The sequence below is a fragment of the Haliotis asinina genome, chromosome 4, assembly GCF_037392515.1.
Source record: "Haliotis asinina isolate JCU_RB_2024 chromosome 4, JCU_Hal_asi_v2, whole genome shotgun sequence".
NCBI classification, from domain to species: domain Eukaryota; kingdom Metazoa; phylum Mollusca; class Gastropoda; order Lepetellida; family Haliotidae; genus Haliotis; species Haliotis asinina.
In genome coordinates, this window is record NC_090283.1 from 44,897,275 (window position 1) to 44,911,148 (window position 13,874).

Below are 13,874 nucleotides of genomic sequence, written 5' to 3' on the forward strand. Positions count from 1 at the left end.
GGTCTCGGTGTGTCAGTAACCAATGGGATCCACATAACTGGAAGCCTCCCTCCGACCCCAAAGCTCAAGTATGTGAAGTATGATAATTACTGGCACATGTGAAGGTGATCATTACTGGCACATGTGAAGGTGATCATTACTGGCACATGTGAAGGTGATAATTACTGGCACATGTGAAGGTGATCATTTTGTCAGTTTCATGTTACCGTTACATGAAACAGTATTCCCGATACATGAAACCAAGGGCATTATATGTTTCCCAAGTTAGTTTGTGAATGAATATGCACAACAGCTATTATGTGTTATCATTGATGTGTTAATAATTACAAGGCAATTATATTACTATGATAATTAATACAAATGCAAATATAATTACCCTGAGCGCGACGAGCGAGGGGAACATGAACAAACACCGAGGGTACTTCAACCAGTGAACAACGTATTTATATTACTGAAGACCTCAATGTTAATTTTGAACTGTCTGAAGGATGGTTATCGGATCGTACACATCAGCGAACCCGTGCGAACCAAACGATTCCATCGAATCTTGCATCCCGCTCCTTTTTTCCCATAGTTATTGCCTTAGTTTTGTCGCCGCGGTGTAATTCCCCTTCTTAATATTATCAGGCACTACATTTGAACGTTTTGTAAAAATTTATTTATTAGAGAGAGTCAAATGTACTTGTGGACAACACAACAAAAACAGATTCAGAGTTATCTCCCTTCCATTGATTTCTTCGCAAAACATCGATTGTTTCCGTGCATCATGCATCATTACATGCTATTCGAGATGAAAAAAGTAACTTCCACGAAGGACCGAATGACTTGCTACTGGCATTATGGTGTATTGCAATGCACCTCGCTTGTCCAGGGGTACATTGAAAATAAGAGAAGAGCGCTCAGTCAATCAGACAGCGACATTTATGAGTGATGTAAGAAAACTCACAGTATGTATTGCAGTATCACTTAAATTATTGCAGTATGAAACACAGGACAATGTCCAGTCCTATTTCCAAGAGACTGGACTGATAAATCCTGTTTATGAGTTGAAAGCCTACGGTGTAGGATTCAGCCACTGGCCATCGTGCCTTGTAACGTTAGTAGTCACAACGAGCGTCACAAATGGCTATACACGTACAGTGATAGCTCACATCAAATGACCCATGTGGGTGTAACATATCACTATCAAACCCTCACTTCAGTCTAACACAGTGCACATTTGTGAAAGACAAATCAACATCACTTGCATTGAATTTAGCAGACTTTGAGAGAGTATACATATGCACCAAGGTAGGCACTGGATTTGAGAATGGGAAGACACCCAACGTATTTGACCGATCATATATATTTCTTTCAGCACTTGAATTTATACCAGGCACACATTATAAACACCGTCACACAGAGCAGAAAGGTTCTACAAAGCGAACATAGCAACTGAGAGAAACAGTGTTGAAGTTATATCATGACTTCTTGGGTCTTTTAAGTAAGTAAGATGTGGCAGTGCTATCTAACTCCAGGCAAATCAGGTGGACCTGGATTCTGTGGTTCGCGTAAGGGTCACAACCCTGAACAGTGAACTGCGGAGTCCAAGATGACTGGACCTCTGCCTACTCCTTCCTCCCTAGGTAGTTGTTGTCAATGTGCATTAGATTTTTACCGTTCCCCTTTCACGTCCAGGTAGATTGTTGCACTCACTGACCTGGTGAACCTTGACCAACATGCAGTTGAATGTCACATAAATGTAGGAGGAAACCCACTTATTGTTCCAGATCTTGGACAGTTACTGCTTTGGTAAGGTGAGATGGTTTAATGTCCTACTTCAGAATATTTCGACGTACATGCGTGTGTATGTGTGGCTGCCGCAGTTGAGCATGAATACCCCACTCTGACATATTATACTCCTATTATGTACCTATTAATGTCGAACGAGGGGCAGGGACCATATTTTAACGTCTATTGGCAGGGCGCCGTCAGGGATCGAACCCGAGACCTTCTGCTCTCTGGGCGGACGCCACACCACGAGGACAGACTGCTTTGGTAGATACCAAGAGCCTGAAAAGGGTTTCAGAAGGACGTGACATCATGTACCAAAGATTGTCTTTCCACCTATCCATGTTTGGTCGTGCGTTTTCTGAAGCTGTCGCTGAATATTCATAAGAAATGGTGTTATAACGGCGTGAGAAGCCAAAGGCATAACGTGAACGTAAATTTGCGACATTGTGACATAACATTATATAATGACGTAACAGTTGTGACAACGTTTTATCATGACCTTCTACTACTTTCAAATTAATTGCAAAACCTGTGTGCATTAGCTGGGATCAATATTTGACTCGTGAAGATCCGGGGTAAAATAGGCCTTCAGCAACCCATGCTTGCTGTTAAAAGTGACTATGCTTGTAAGAGGCGACTAGTGGGATCGGGTAGTCAGGCTCGTGGACTTGGTTGACACATCTCATATGTTCCCAAATGCGCAGATCGATGCTCATGCTATTGATCACTGGTTATTAATTATTGCTTAACCAGTTGTTAACCCATTATCTCACAGTTCCTCTACCTTTGATATCTGTTCATTTCACACTCACTTCTTTTACACACAGATGTTTACTGTAGTAACATTTCAATCTGGAAATCGGAACGTAACAACTGTTTGTTGACGTGAGAGGACACACATATGAACCCTTTTATAATGTTAACCGAAAATTGATAAGGCTATGAAGGTGAACGTTTTAGTCGGACAGCTAAACAAGGTGAAGGTTTATTTGAGAGCGACACATCCCGGTTCTCTAACGCTATAAGCTAAAGCTTTAACCACTGGGCTACACCGCCGTCCTATTGTCTATTTTATTTACAATGAATGGATACACAGATTGTTGCCAATGACAGATCCTTTTATTTTCATGTGCACATCTCACCTTTTCAAGGGTAGAGTAAAGGCTTAGAACTGACGAAAATATTGACATTAAGGTACATGTTTTCGTTGTAACTGGCCAGAACCGCTACATAGAATAATAGCGATAAACAATGCCCACGAAACAACATATCAATGAAAATTAATATAAATGGATCAGGAAATAGTCCGTGATGTCACAAAGGCTACTCTACTGGGAGAAGCATATCTCATCTTACCGTTAACCTTGGTTCTCACACAGTAAACCCATGATAGACTACATAGTTACGACATTCGTAAACCCATGATAGACTATATAGTTACGACAGGTCGTAACGTTACGAACGCTTTGTGGATCCGGACCCAGGACAGCAACGATGACCATAAAGCGAATGGATCACGCGTATCGCCAGAGGGCAGAATGCTCCTCATATGATATTTGGTTTGGCTGTTGGTTAGCGTCACACTCAGCAATGTTCAACCTGTGTCTGTAAATAATCAAGTCTGGAACATACCATCCAGTGACAAATAGCATGGACATCTATCTACGTAACTAGGATACGAATATGTGCATGAACCAAGTAAGGGTGTGTGACTACTCGATCCCGTTAGTCGCCTCTTACGACAAGCATCGGTTGATGAAGACCAGTTCTATCTCGAACCTTTGCGGGTCTGGTAGAAGGACGTGCAATAGTTAACCTTGGCTACAGCGCCACATAATAAATCAGGTTCCGTCAATATAATGTTATCTAACTACATCAACAAGATCTCATTGTGTTTGTGTTGAAATTGGCATATTTCCACATTTATCACACTTTGTGTTGTGTTAGCATGGCAAAATATATTTTTATTCGAGGCACTAACTCAGTATTTACCTATGGAAGGTGTAGGTGAGAAACGTCGTGATTATCCAAAGGAAGACATACAGTCACTTCTGAATGCCTTTCAAAGAATGCGTATTCAAACAGCATGTTAGTACTTGCCACGCTCGCCCGAATATCTTAAGATTGATGAGACCAAACAAAAACGTTACATCTAACACTGTATTTGATATTTTCAGCGTATTCGTAATGAACACAATTATTAACTAACACGTAAAGTGCTAATTGTCATTTGCGACTGTTGAGATATGTTTTGACCAAGCACTTTACTCAAGCCACCGGGATCGTTGTCATTCCAGTGATAAACGATTGAACTCTTCAAAGGGAACAGAGCGTTTCATATTAATTGCCTTTAGCAAGAATTACAAACATTGGAGTTAGTTGCAATATAACCTGGCAGCCAAAATGGCACCACTTGAAAACTGGATTTAACCAAACCTTTAGTAAATAGATATAGCAAAATGTCCGGTTTCTCTTTCGAATCTCTTCATTTTCTGCATGAGCCAAGAGTTAAAAAGAAAGCTCTGACCATTAAGTCGGATTCATAATACTTCATATATGACTGCTTTGGATTTGTGCTTTCTGAATGCTGTTCCTGTCCTTTCCTCTCCTGTCCTCTGCTGTCCTGTCCTGCCATATCCTGCCCTGTCCTGTCCTGCCCTCTCCTGTGCTGTGCTGTGCTGTGCTGTGCTGTGCTGTGCTGTGCTGTGCTGTGCTGTCCTGCCCTGTCCTGTCCTGTCCTGTCCTCGCCTCTCCTGTCCTCTCCTGTCCTCTCCTGTCCTGTCTTGTCCTCTCTTCTCCTGCCCTGTCCTCTCCTCTCTTCTCCTCTCTGGTCCTGTCCTGTCCTGTCCTGTCCCCTCCTCCCCTCCCCTGTCCTGTACTGTCCTCTCCTCTCCTCTCTTGTCCTGTCCTGTCCTGTCCTGTCCTCTGCTCTCCTCTTCTGTCCTGTCCTGTCTTTATGAACATAATCACAAGCTTACAGACTGAAAATCGTTCGCCTTAAATATACAGACACCAGGTTCACCTACAGCGTGTCCAAATACATACTACTTGTTCCTTCCATTTTAGGCACCATCAACAATAAATGTATACTTTCTTGATACAGACAGCTTATTTCTGACAGTGGTTTCAAGATGTATTTTAAGGACATAAATGGGTTGGCATATATTCATGTCAATTCAGTATTATGTCAGATACAAGATTTCGGAACTCGGTCAGACTCGCCCACACATCTTTAAAGACCCTGAAGCAAGAGCACTTCATTTCAATAAGAAAACCCAATCAACAAAGCGTATATCGGTGACAAAGCCTGATGAATATTCGGAAAAATAAGTCAGAGGAATCTTGTTTTGGTTTTCAGAGTCATGTAGAAAGTATGATACTATGCTAATCGAAAAAGGTAGAGGATCTGTATTTTTCCTATTTACGATTAAAAATATTTAGGGGATGTATCGGAGTCAATCAATGTTGATATGATATTAGTGAATGTTTTGAGAGTCACCATTTGCACTTCGTTACAACCATAGTTCTTTGGAATGAAGTCGGTTTTGAAAGATGAGCGTCAACCTTAATGCGTTATGTTTAGTTTTGGCGAAATTATCACTTTTACATATACTGTTAATGTAGGTACCTAATTCCCCGTACTCGTAAAATCTGATTGCAATCACTGTTTTAACCATCATTAACATACATGCATTTTTAACCTGTTTTTGTTTTTAATGCTCTTTTCGATCACCGTTATTGGTAGACCTTCAGCAAGTAGCGATGTCAACCTGGCCGCTTCATATCTGTGATAATCTATTTCATTACTTCTGTCTCTATTGATGTTTCGTATTGAAAACATTAAATGCTATTCAATGAACAATGCCTTCTCTGTCAGTTACGCCGCCATATAGCTGGGATATTTCTGAGTGCGGCGTAAAACTAAACTCACTCACTGTAAGTTAACTCATTAATAAACTATGCCGCCTGTGAGTACTCGTCAGCAAACTGGCCTGTCCAACTTCAATTGCAAGCATTTGGAAACACCTCATCGGAGCAGTCAACCATGTATATATAATCTGTCTCACAACTTGGAGATCTCGCAAATGGGAGTGTACCAGCCGTTTGACCCTCGAAATAGTTTTGTACCTGTGTTTTTTGTTTATTTTGTGTACGTTCCATGAAGAAACCGAAATATCCCTCGGTAGTCACAGGAAAACTCAAGCGCAGGGAGGGGATCGGAACCCCTCCTCCCCCAACTACAGAGAGCAATACAGTTCCAGATGTGGTTTAGTTGGTGTATATAGTCGGGTGTCTCCCTTTGACTTCATCTTGCACAGTTTGTTGGACGTCATTATATTAGGCCATTCTTTCCCTAGTAACCTACGGATAATCATACAGGCGCAACATGAAAATTATATGACTATATTCTGCATTGGACATATCACCGATCCATGTCCTCAAGATGCTTGCCATTTGTTTAATATAAAACAACAACAACAACAAACAAACAAACAAAAAACATTAGGACCTGATTGTTAAACATCCTTTAGTAGCAGTTCTCTGTATCAGTTACACTTTTGTTTTAAGAGGATGCGGTAGCTTTGTATTCTGACGATAGAGGTCATTCTGGATTTGTTCAAAGGTTACATGTCTAGACATGACCATAACTTTGAAGTTAATGACTCGCAGAAATTGACGGACGATACTGTATGAGGTAAATCATAGATCAACGAACATAGATTAAAAACAGCCTGTATTTACATTTTCCCGCTGTTTGAAAAAGTCCAAGCCCAAACACAGCACTCAAGGCCGAAGACGATCTGATGAATTCCCCCTATTGCGTGTCACCGTACCCTGACAGCATTGATAATTACTCACAATATCAATCCCTGCAATGTCTTATCCATATTCGAAAAGTCAACCACATATAGTTGGAACATTGCAGAGTACAGAAGTAATGATAAATAGAATATCTGCATGTTTAGATCTCTCACCAACATTTCACCCAAGGAGTACAAACACTTATTCCTATTTCTGTTTAATATTGTCAGCAGTTACCTCTTTAGGGTTATTGAACCCGAAATGACTTCGCGTCGCTTTGCCAGATCCAGAGACATACGCCTCCCCTGCTTTATAAGGAAAATCAATCAACAACTGCTTTATTGTCCCTTTGACAAGTCTGTAAAGTCATTATACACGCGATCTATCTATGTTTAATGTGACCATGCCATTTATAGGTGTTCTTTCAAAGCGGATTCATCTGCAGAGGAAACGGCGATTGGGAACGATGCAGCTGAAACTGACTTCAGGAACATTGCAGTATTCCTGATATGCAGTAATAAATTGGAACATAGTTGTGTTTGTTAAATGAAGTATCGCGGCATTAGTTTGCGGCAGGAATGATAAATGGCAGTTCCAATAAAGAATTGAAATTTGATATCACCGTGTGACTATAAAGCATGCACTCACGTTACACTCCCTTTACACTGAATGATCATATTCTATGTCTTTTCCAATTGTTAAAAGGGAAGAAAAAAGGTTTCTTTGATGTCCATAAAAACGGAAGTGACTGACATGTTTTAAGAGTGAGTGGGGAATATTGTTTTAAGCCTCTTTATGCAATATTCCAGCAAAATCACGGCAGGGGACACCAGCAATCGGCTTCAAACAATTTGTAAACGCTTTAACCACCATGCTACCTCACCAACCAACAACGTTCACGACGATACAAATATTCATACAGTGAAAACATAAATTAGGATCATATTTGTTAGAAGCATTTATCTCATCTGTGTCTTCATAAAATCATAAGCGTCATGAGGCATCCGTTGAGATCAGTGATTTGACTGGGTTGCTGTGTACCATTGAAATAACGATTATCTGGGTGTGTCGTTTGATTAACAAATCCATTGTCCCTTGACACAATTATTAATATGACCATTACAATTTTCTCACGTATAGCAGGGCTACCTCCACACCAACACGAAGAGGCAAAAGAGACGTGTTCAATTCAATCTATATGTAAAGCAAAATATCATACGAAATAACACGCCATACTTATCAATATAAAAATACAACAAAACACGTAAGGCTATTAACATTTTCTTAAATCTAGCGATCTTATGTAGATACCATGCTTCAACAAACGTTTGCTGACAGACTTTCAAGACCTTAAAAATTGGCTTTATTATACTCATGTATTTTAAATAAAGAACATATCTGAGGTTTTCAGCTGGCCAGTCGGGATAGCTTCAACAATATATTATATAGCGTGCCAGTAACTATTTCGAACGTTGTTGGATTGCCGCACTCACCGATTTTCAAGTTATATGGCGGCCGTCTCTAAGACAAGTCATCAACAACATGAGCATCGATCTACACAATTTGGATATGGTGACATGCGGTCAATCAAGTCAGGGGGCCTGACCACCCGATCCCGTAAGATCAAGATCATTTCTAGCCCGGATGTTCACGGATCCCACATTCCTGTGATCCAGTGACTGCTTGATGCCTACATGCGATGACTGAAACATGTCATTTTCCGGCATTTAATCAGCTGTTTCAGAAAGTGACTGAGTTAAATATTGCGCCATCTTTCGCAATATTCCAGCAACATCAAGGCAGGTGACACCAGTAATGCACTTCAAATAATGCACCCATGTGGGGTATCGGACCGCGCCAACGCTCTAACCACAAGGATACCCCATCGCCCCTGTTTCAGTAACAGATGATCAAAAACCTCTGACTACACAGGATCGCACTTGTTTTCTTTATCATAAAGGCCATTCCATTTTAAGAGAACATATAATCCATCATAAATGATTCTGATAACTATAAAGGACATTTTCCACCTGGCGTATTGTGTGAAATATATATTTGTCATGCTCGTTTACCTCCAGTAGAAGTTAATGGGGAAATAAACAGCTTCTGATGCTTGTGTATTCTTAGAGCAGCATGCCATTGCGGTCAAATGAGCTGAGGTCGTCGGCAGATATATTACTCCCTGTACAGCATGATGCCGGTCATGCCATTGCGGTCAAATGAACTGAAGTCGTCGGCAGATTGGCTACTCCCTGTACAGCACAATGCAGGTCATGCCATTGTGGTCAAATGAACTGAAGTCGTCGGCAGATTGACTACTCCCTGTACAGCACGATGCCGGTCATGCCATTGTGGTCAAATGAGCTGAAGTCGTCAACAGATTGACTACTGCCTGTACAGCACGATGCAGGTGATGCCATTGCGGTCAAATGAGCTGAGGTCGTCAACAGATTGACTACTACCTGTACAGCACGATGCAGGTCATGCCATTGTGGTCAAATGAACTGAGGTCGTCGGCAGATTGGCTACTCCCTGTACAGCACGATGCAGGTCATGTCATTGCGGTCAAATGAGCTGAGGTCGTCGGCAGATTGGCTACTCCCTGTACAGCACAATGCAGGTGATGTCATTGTGGTCAAATGAACTGAAGTCGTCGGCAGATTGGCTACTCCCTGTACAGCACAATGCAGGTGATGTCATTGTGGTCAAATGAACTGAAGTCGTCGGCAGATTGGCTACTGCCTGTACAGCACAATGCAGGTGATGTCATTGTGGTCAAATGAACTGAAGTCGTCGGCAGATTGACTACTGCCTGTACAGCACGATGCAGGTCATGCCATTGCGGTCAAATGAGCTGAGGTCGTCGGCAGATTGACTACTGCCTGTACAGCACAATGCAGGTCATGCCATTGCGGTCAAAAGAGTTGAGGTCGTTGGCAGATATATTACTCCCTGTACAGCACGGTGCAGGTCATGCCATTGCGGTCAAATGAGCTGAGGTCGTCGGCAGATTGACTACTCCCTGTACAGTACGGTGCAGGTCATGCCATTGCGGTCAAATGAGCTGAGGTCGTCGGCAGATTGACTACTGCCTGTACAGTACGGTGCAGGTCATACCATTGCGGTCAAATGAACTGAGGTCGTTGGCAGATTGACTACTCCCTGTACAGTACGGTGCAGGTCATGCCATTGCGGTCAAATGAGCTGAGGTCGTTGGCAGATTGACTACTCCCTGTACAGCACGATGCAGGTCATGCCATTGTGGTCAAATGAACTGAGGTCGTCAACAAATTGACTACTGCCTGTACAGCACGATGCAGGTCATGCCATTGTGGTCAAATGAGCTGAGGTCGTCGGTAGACTGACTACTGCCTGTACAGTGCTAATGAGACTAGGACTGCTGTCTAGCCCTACATCAACCTTAGGGAATCCTGCCCCCATTAGTGGCCCACTGTGGCTTAATATTTCAGGGTGAGGCGAATGGGGTTCATTGTTGTTGCGTTCATGATTAATTATTGTACTTACCATGCGATGTCCATGAACCTGAATTTGTGAGTGGTTTTGTATCATAAAGGACAATATTTCAGCACTTTAAGCAGTCTTTGTGTTTATTGAAGAGTAATCCAGTTAATGGAGAGGGTTGTAACGACATCATACTCTAGCATGCCTTCGAACAATTTTAAGGGTATCCTTAGTAGAAACAATGTTTTCTGAGCAAAACATACGTTATAGAGTGAGTTATTTAATAGTTAACATCACATCGGCAACATGTCGGTCATATTCCAACCGGACTTTTAAACACAAGAAACAAGACTATAATGAAGCGATTATTTTATCCTCGGTAAATGAGAAGATTCAATTATTGATTGATGTTCAACCCACGCAGCACTCAGCAATATTCCAGCTATGTTGTGGCAGTCTGTAAATAATCGAGTCTGGACCAGACTATCCAGTGATAAACACAATGCGCATCGATGTTCGCAATTGGTATACCATGACATATTGCAACCAAGCCAGCAAACCTGACTTCCTGATCTTGTTAGTCGCCTCTCATGACAAGCACTGGTTGCTGAAGACCAATTCTAACCCGGCCCATCACGGGTCTGGTGCAGCGACATGCAATAGTTAACCTTGACTACAGCGGCACATAATGAGATAGGTTCCGTCAGTGTCTTGCTAGCTGACTACAGTAACAAAATACAATTGGGTTTGTCATGAAATTGCCATATTTTCACATTCATGACGCCTTGTATTGTGTACACACAACAAAGTATATTTTCATTCTCAGCACTAACTCAGCGTTCGCCTGAGAGGGTACACAAGTCCCAAAACATTCACAGTAAATTTAAACTTCCCACTGTTTTTAATCGTAGCATAGGATGATGTTTCAGTTTCACATACTAGTTTTATGGTTATATCTGTGATAATCTAGTACGTTTACTGTCCTTTCGATGACAGATTATTACGTTCTCAATTTATTAATTTTAATATTGACATAAATGTAATTGTTCTCGTCACGATATGTCTGCAATATTGCCGATGTGACGCTAAATATTAACTCACTCACTCACCTAAGGAAGAGGTACGTCTGAAATGTCGCGACGTAGAATAAATGTAATTATCCACATGTGATGTCGTGTGTTCACTTCTAAATGACTTCAAAGACTGTATATCCGTATAATTCTTCAAATGACATGCATGTACTTGACACATAGTTCTAAGAGGAACACCTTGAAATAGAATTAGATCGATGAGACCAAGCAAAAACGTTACATTTAAAGTTGTATTTGATATCTCCAGTGTATTCATAATGAACACAAATATATATAATAACTAGTCACAGATGCCAGGGAAAGCTCTAATTGCATGTCCCGGGGTAGAATCGGCCTTCAGCAACCCATGCTTGCCATAAAAGGCGACTTTGCTTGTCGTGAGAGGCGACTAACGGGATCGGGTGGTCAGGCTCGCTGGCTGACACGTCATTGGTTCCCAATTGCGCAGATCGATGCTCATGTTGTTGATCACTAGATTGTCTCGATTATTTACAGACCGCCGCCAGACTAGACTATTGCTGAGTGCGGTGTACAACTAAACTCACTCACTCACTCTAATTACATTGGGTCTTCATGAGTCTGGGGAGATTGGATGAAAAAGGATAAGAGAAATTACATAACGTTATCTCTAAATGACTGGAGACGTCCATTCTGCTAGATATCACTAACGACTTTTGAATGGTGAAGTAACATCAGACCATACCTTAATGGGAAATGGTGAAGTAACATCAGACCATACCTTAATGGGAAATGGTGAAGTAACATCAGACCATACCTTAATGGGAAATGGTGAAGTAACATCAGGCCATACCTTAATGGGAAATGGTGAAGTAACATCAGACCATACCTTAATGGGAAATTACCTACTGGTGGCCCGTCAAATGTCTATGGTAGCAGTGTGGGCATTGCTCACTCTGAGCCACAAATCTGCTTCAGATTTCAGACCAGATAATATTTAATTCATATAGATTTTTTTTTTTTTTGTTCGCGCAAAAGTCTTAGATCAGCTTGGAGCTACTTCCTTGTTAAACACGTTTGTATGCCATGCCGGTTTGTTTTCAGCCAAAGATATCGATCTGAACGTTATTGTATTCAACACATGGCTAGTTGGTTCATGGGTAAAGCGATCGCTCGCCAAGACAGGGGTCTGTGCATTGCTAAAAGCGATGCACAACATAATTCTCTGATTATTCAATTCTTTGGTCTAAACCGGATCATCCAGTGGTCAACATCATGAGCATCGGTCTATGCATTTAGGTTCTCTGATTCAAAACGCTTTCAAGAATACTCAGCAACATATGGTCTTTGGTCTTAAATTATGCGAGTCTAAACCAGAACATCCAGTGGTCAACATCATGAGCATCGGTCTATGCATATAGGTTACGATGACATGTTTGGGCGACGTCAGTGAGCCTGCGCACCCAGAGCCGTTAGTCGTCTCTAGCTGCAGGCAGGTATTGCCAAAGCCACAGATCTTCCAAGGCAGCTCCTTCCTATACTGAAGTGACCACTTCATACATACATACTGGACATAGATAAATAGCAGTTTCCTAAGGCGTGTTTTTGTGTGTGTAACTACTGTCACAGGTGCAATTGTTTACACAATGAGTGGCACAGAACCCCTTCCACATTTCACATTTTTTGTCCCTAACAGCTTGCCATATTGATGAGCTGGCTGCAGGCAGGTACATCCTGGGCTCTGGCACATGCTGCTGCTGCAGTGTGTGCACTCAGGTTGTATAAAAGCTGCATGTGCCATGTGCCTGGCACACACCGTGCTGGCAGTGACATAATTACAGGTATGCAAGTTTGTTTAATTGTTTATCTTCAAGTCAAATGTAATCATATATTCCAGTGCTTATATTTAGTAAACGTTTGGTAACAATTACATTTCATAATTGTTTCCATTTAGTAATTATGTAAGTGTCACAACAGTTTCATTTTCTGATATTCATTTATAATGTGGCACACTAAGCTGGCAGTGGCGGCTCTGAATGTAATTTCACAAATACAGATGGCAAACGGCAAATAAACAAATTGTACACCAGTCCAGTGGTTGTGCTTTGTTCTTGCGACATATACACAAGAATGGGTTGCAACACTGTCATTGCCAAGTAAATGGTTCTTTTATAGAATGGTTAAATCCCATACATGCAGAGAGAATTATCTGTTTTCACTAACACTCAAGAAATTTCGAAAGGGTTTAAGTTTTTTGTTCACAGGACTTGGCAATCGAAACAGGGAGATGTCATAAAGTGGACACAGAAAATAGAATTTGTACATTTTGTGACCTTAATTGCGAAGAAGAAGAAAATCGCCTCGTCTTAATTTGCCCATTCTACTGGGAGTTAAGAAAAACAAATGACTCAACATATTATTATGGATATCCTGATAGGGTGAAATTTAATTTGTTAGTGAGTACTGATCACAATGTGCTCATACCATAAGTTGTCAACCTTTATCTACCAGGCAACTGTCTCTACGAATAAACATAAGAACGTATAGAAAGTATGTACTTATATTGTTATTTGATATGATATGGTGTGAAGTGATGCAATATGATGTGTGATATGGTATCCGATATGATATGATGTGATGTGATATGACATGGTATGATACTGTAAGTGATATAACATATGGTATGGTATGATGCGATATATAGTATATGATATTGTGTGGTATGATATCATATGATATGATACATGCTATGATATAATATGATGTAATATGTGATGGTATGATATG

The 13,874-nt window shown here is 41.1% G+C and overlaps 1 protein-coding gene across 1 annotated transcript; it reads right to left on the bottom strand.

The window, feature by feature from the left end:
* Positions 1-4,313: 4,313 nt before the first annotated feature.
* LOC137280966 (sperm acrosomal protein FSA-ACR.1-like) lies at positions 4,314-8,996 on the bottom strand. The gene is made up of 2 exons (XM_067812141.1): positions 8,905-8,996; positions 4,314-4,725 (listed from the first exon to the last, which is right to left on the bottom strand). The coding sequence occupies exons 1-2, from the start codon at positions 8,994-8,996 to the stop codon at positions 4,314-4,316; spliced, it is 504 nt and encodes a 167-aa protein (XP_067668242.1).
* Between the last annotated feature and the right edge of the window lie 4,878 nt (positions 8,997-13,874).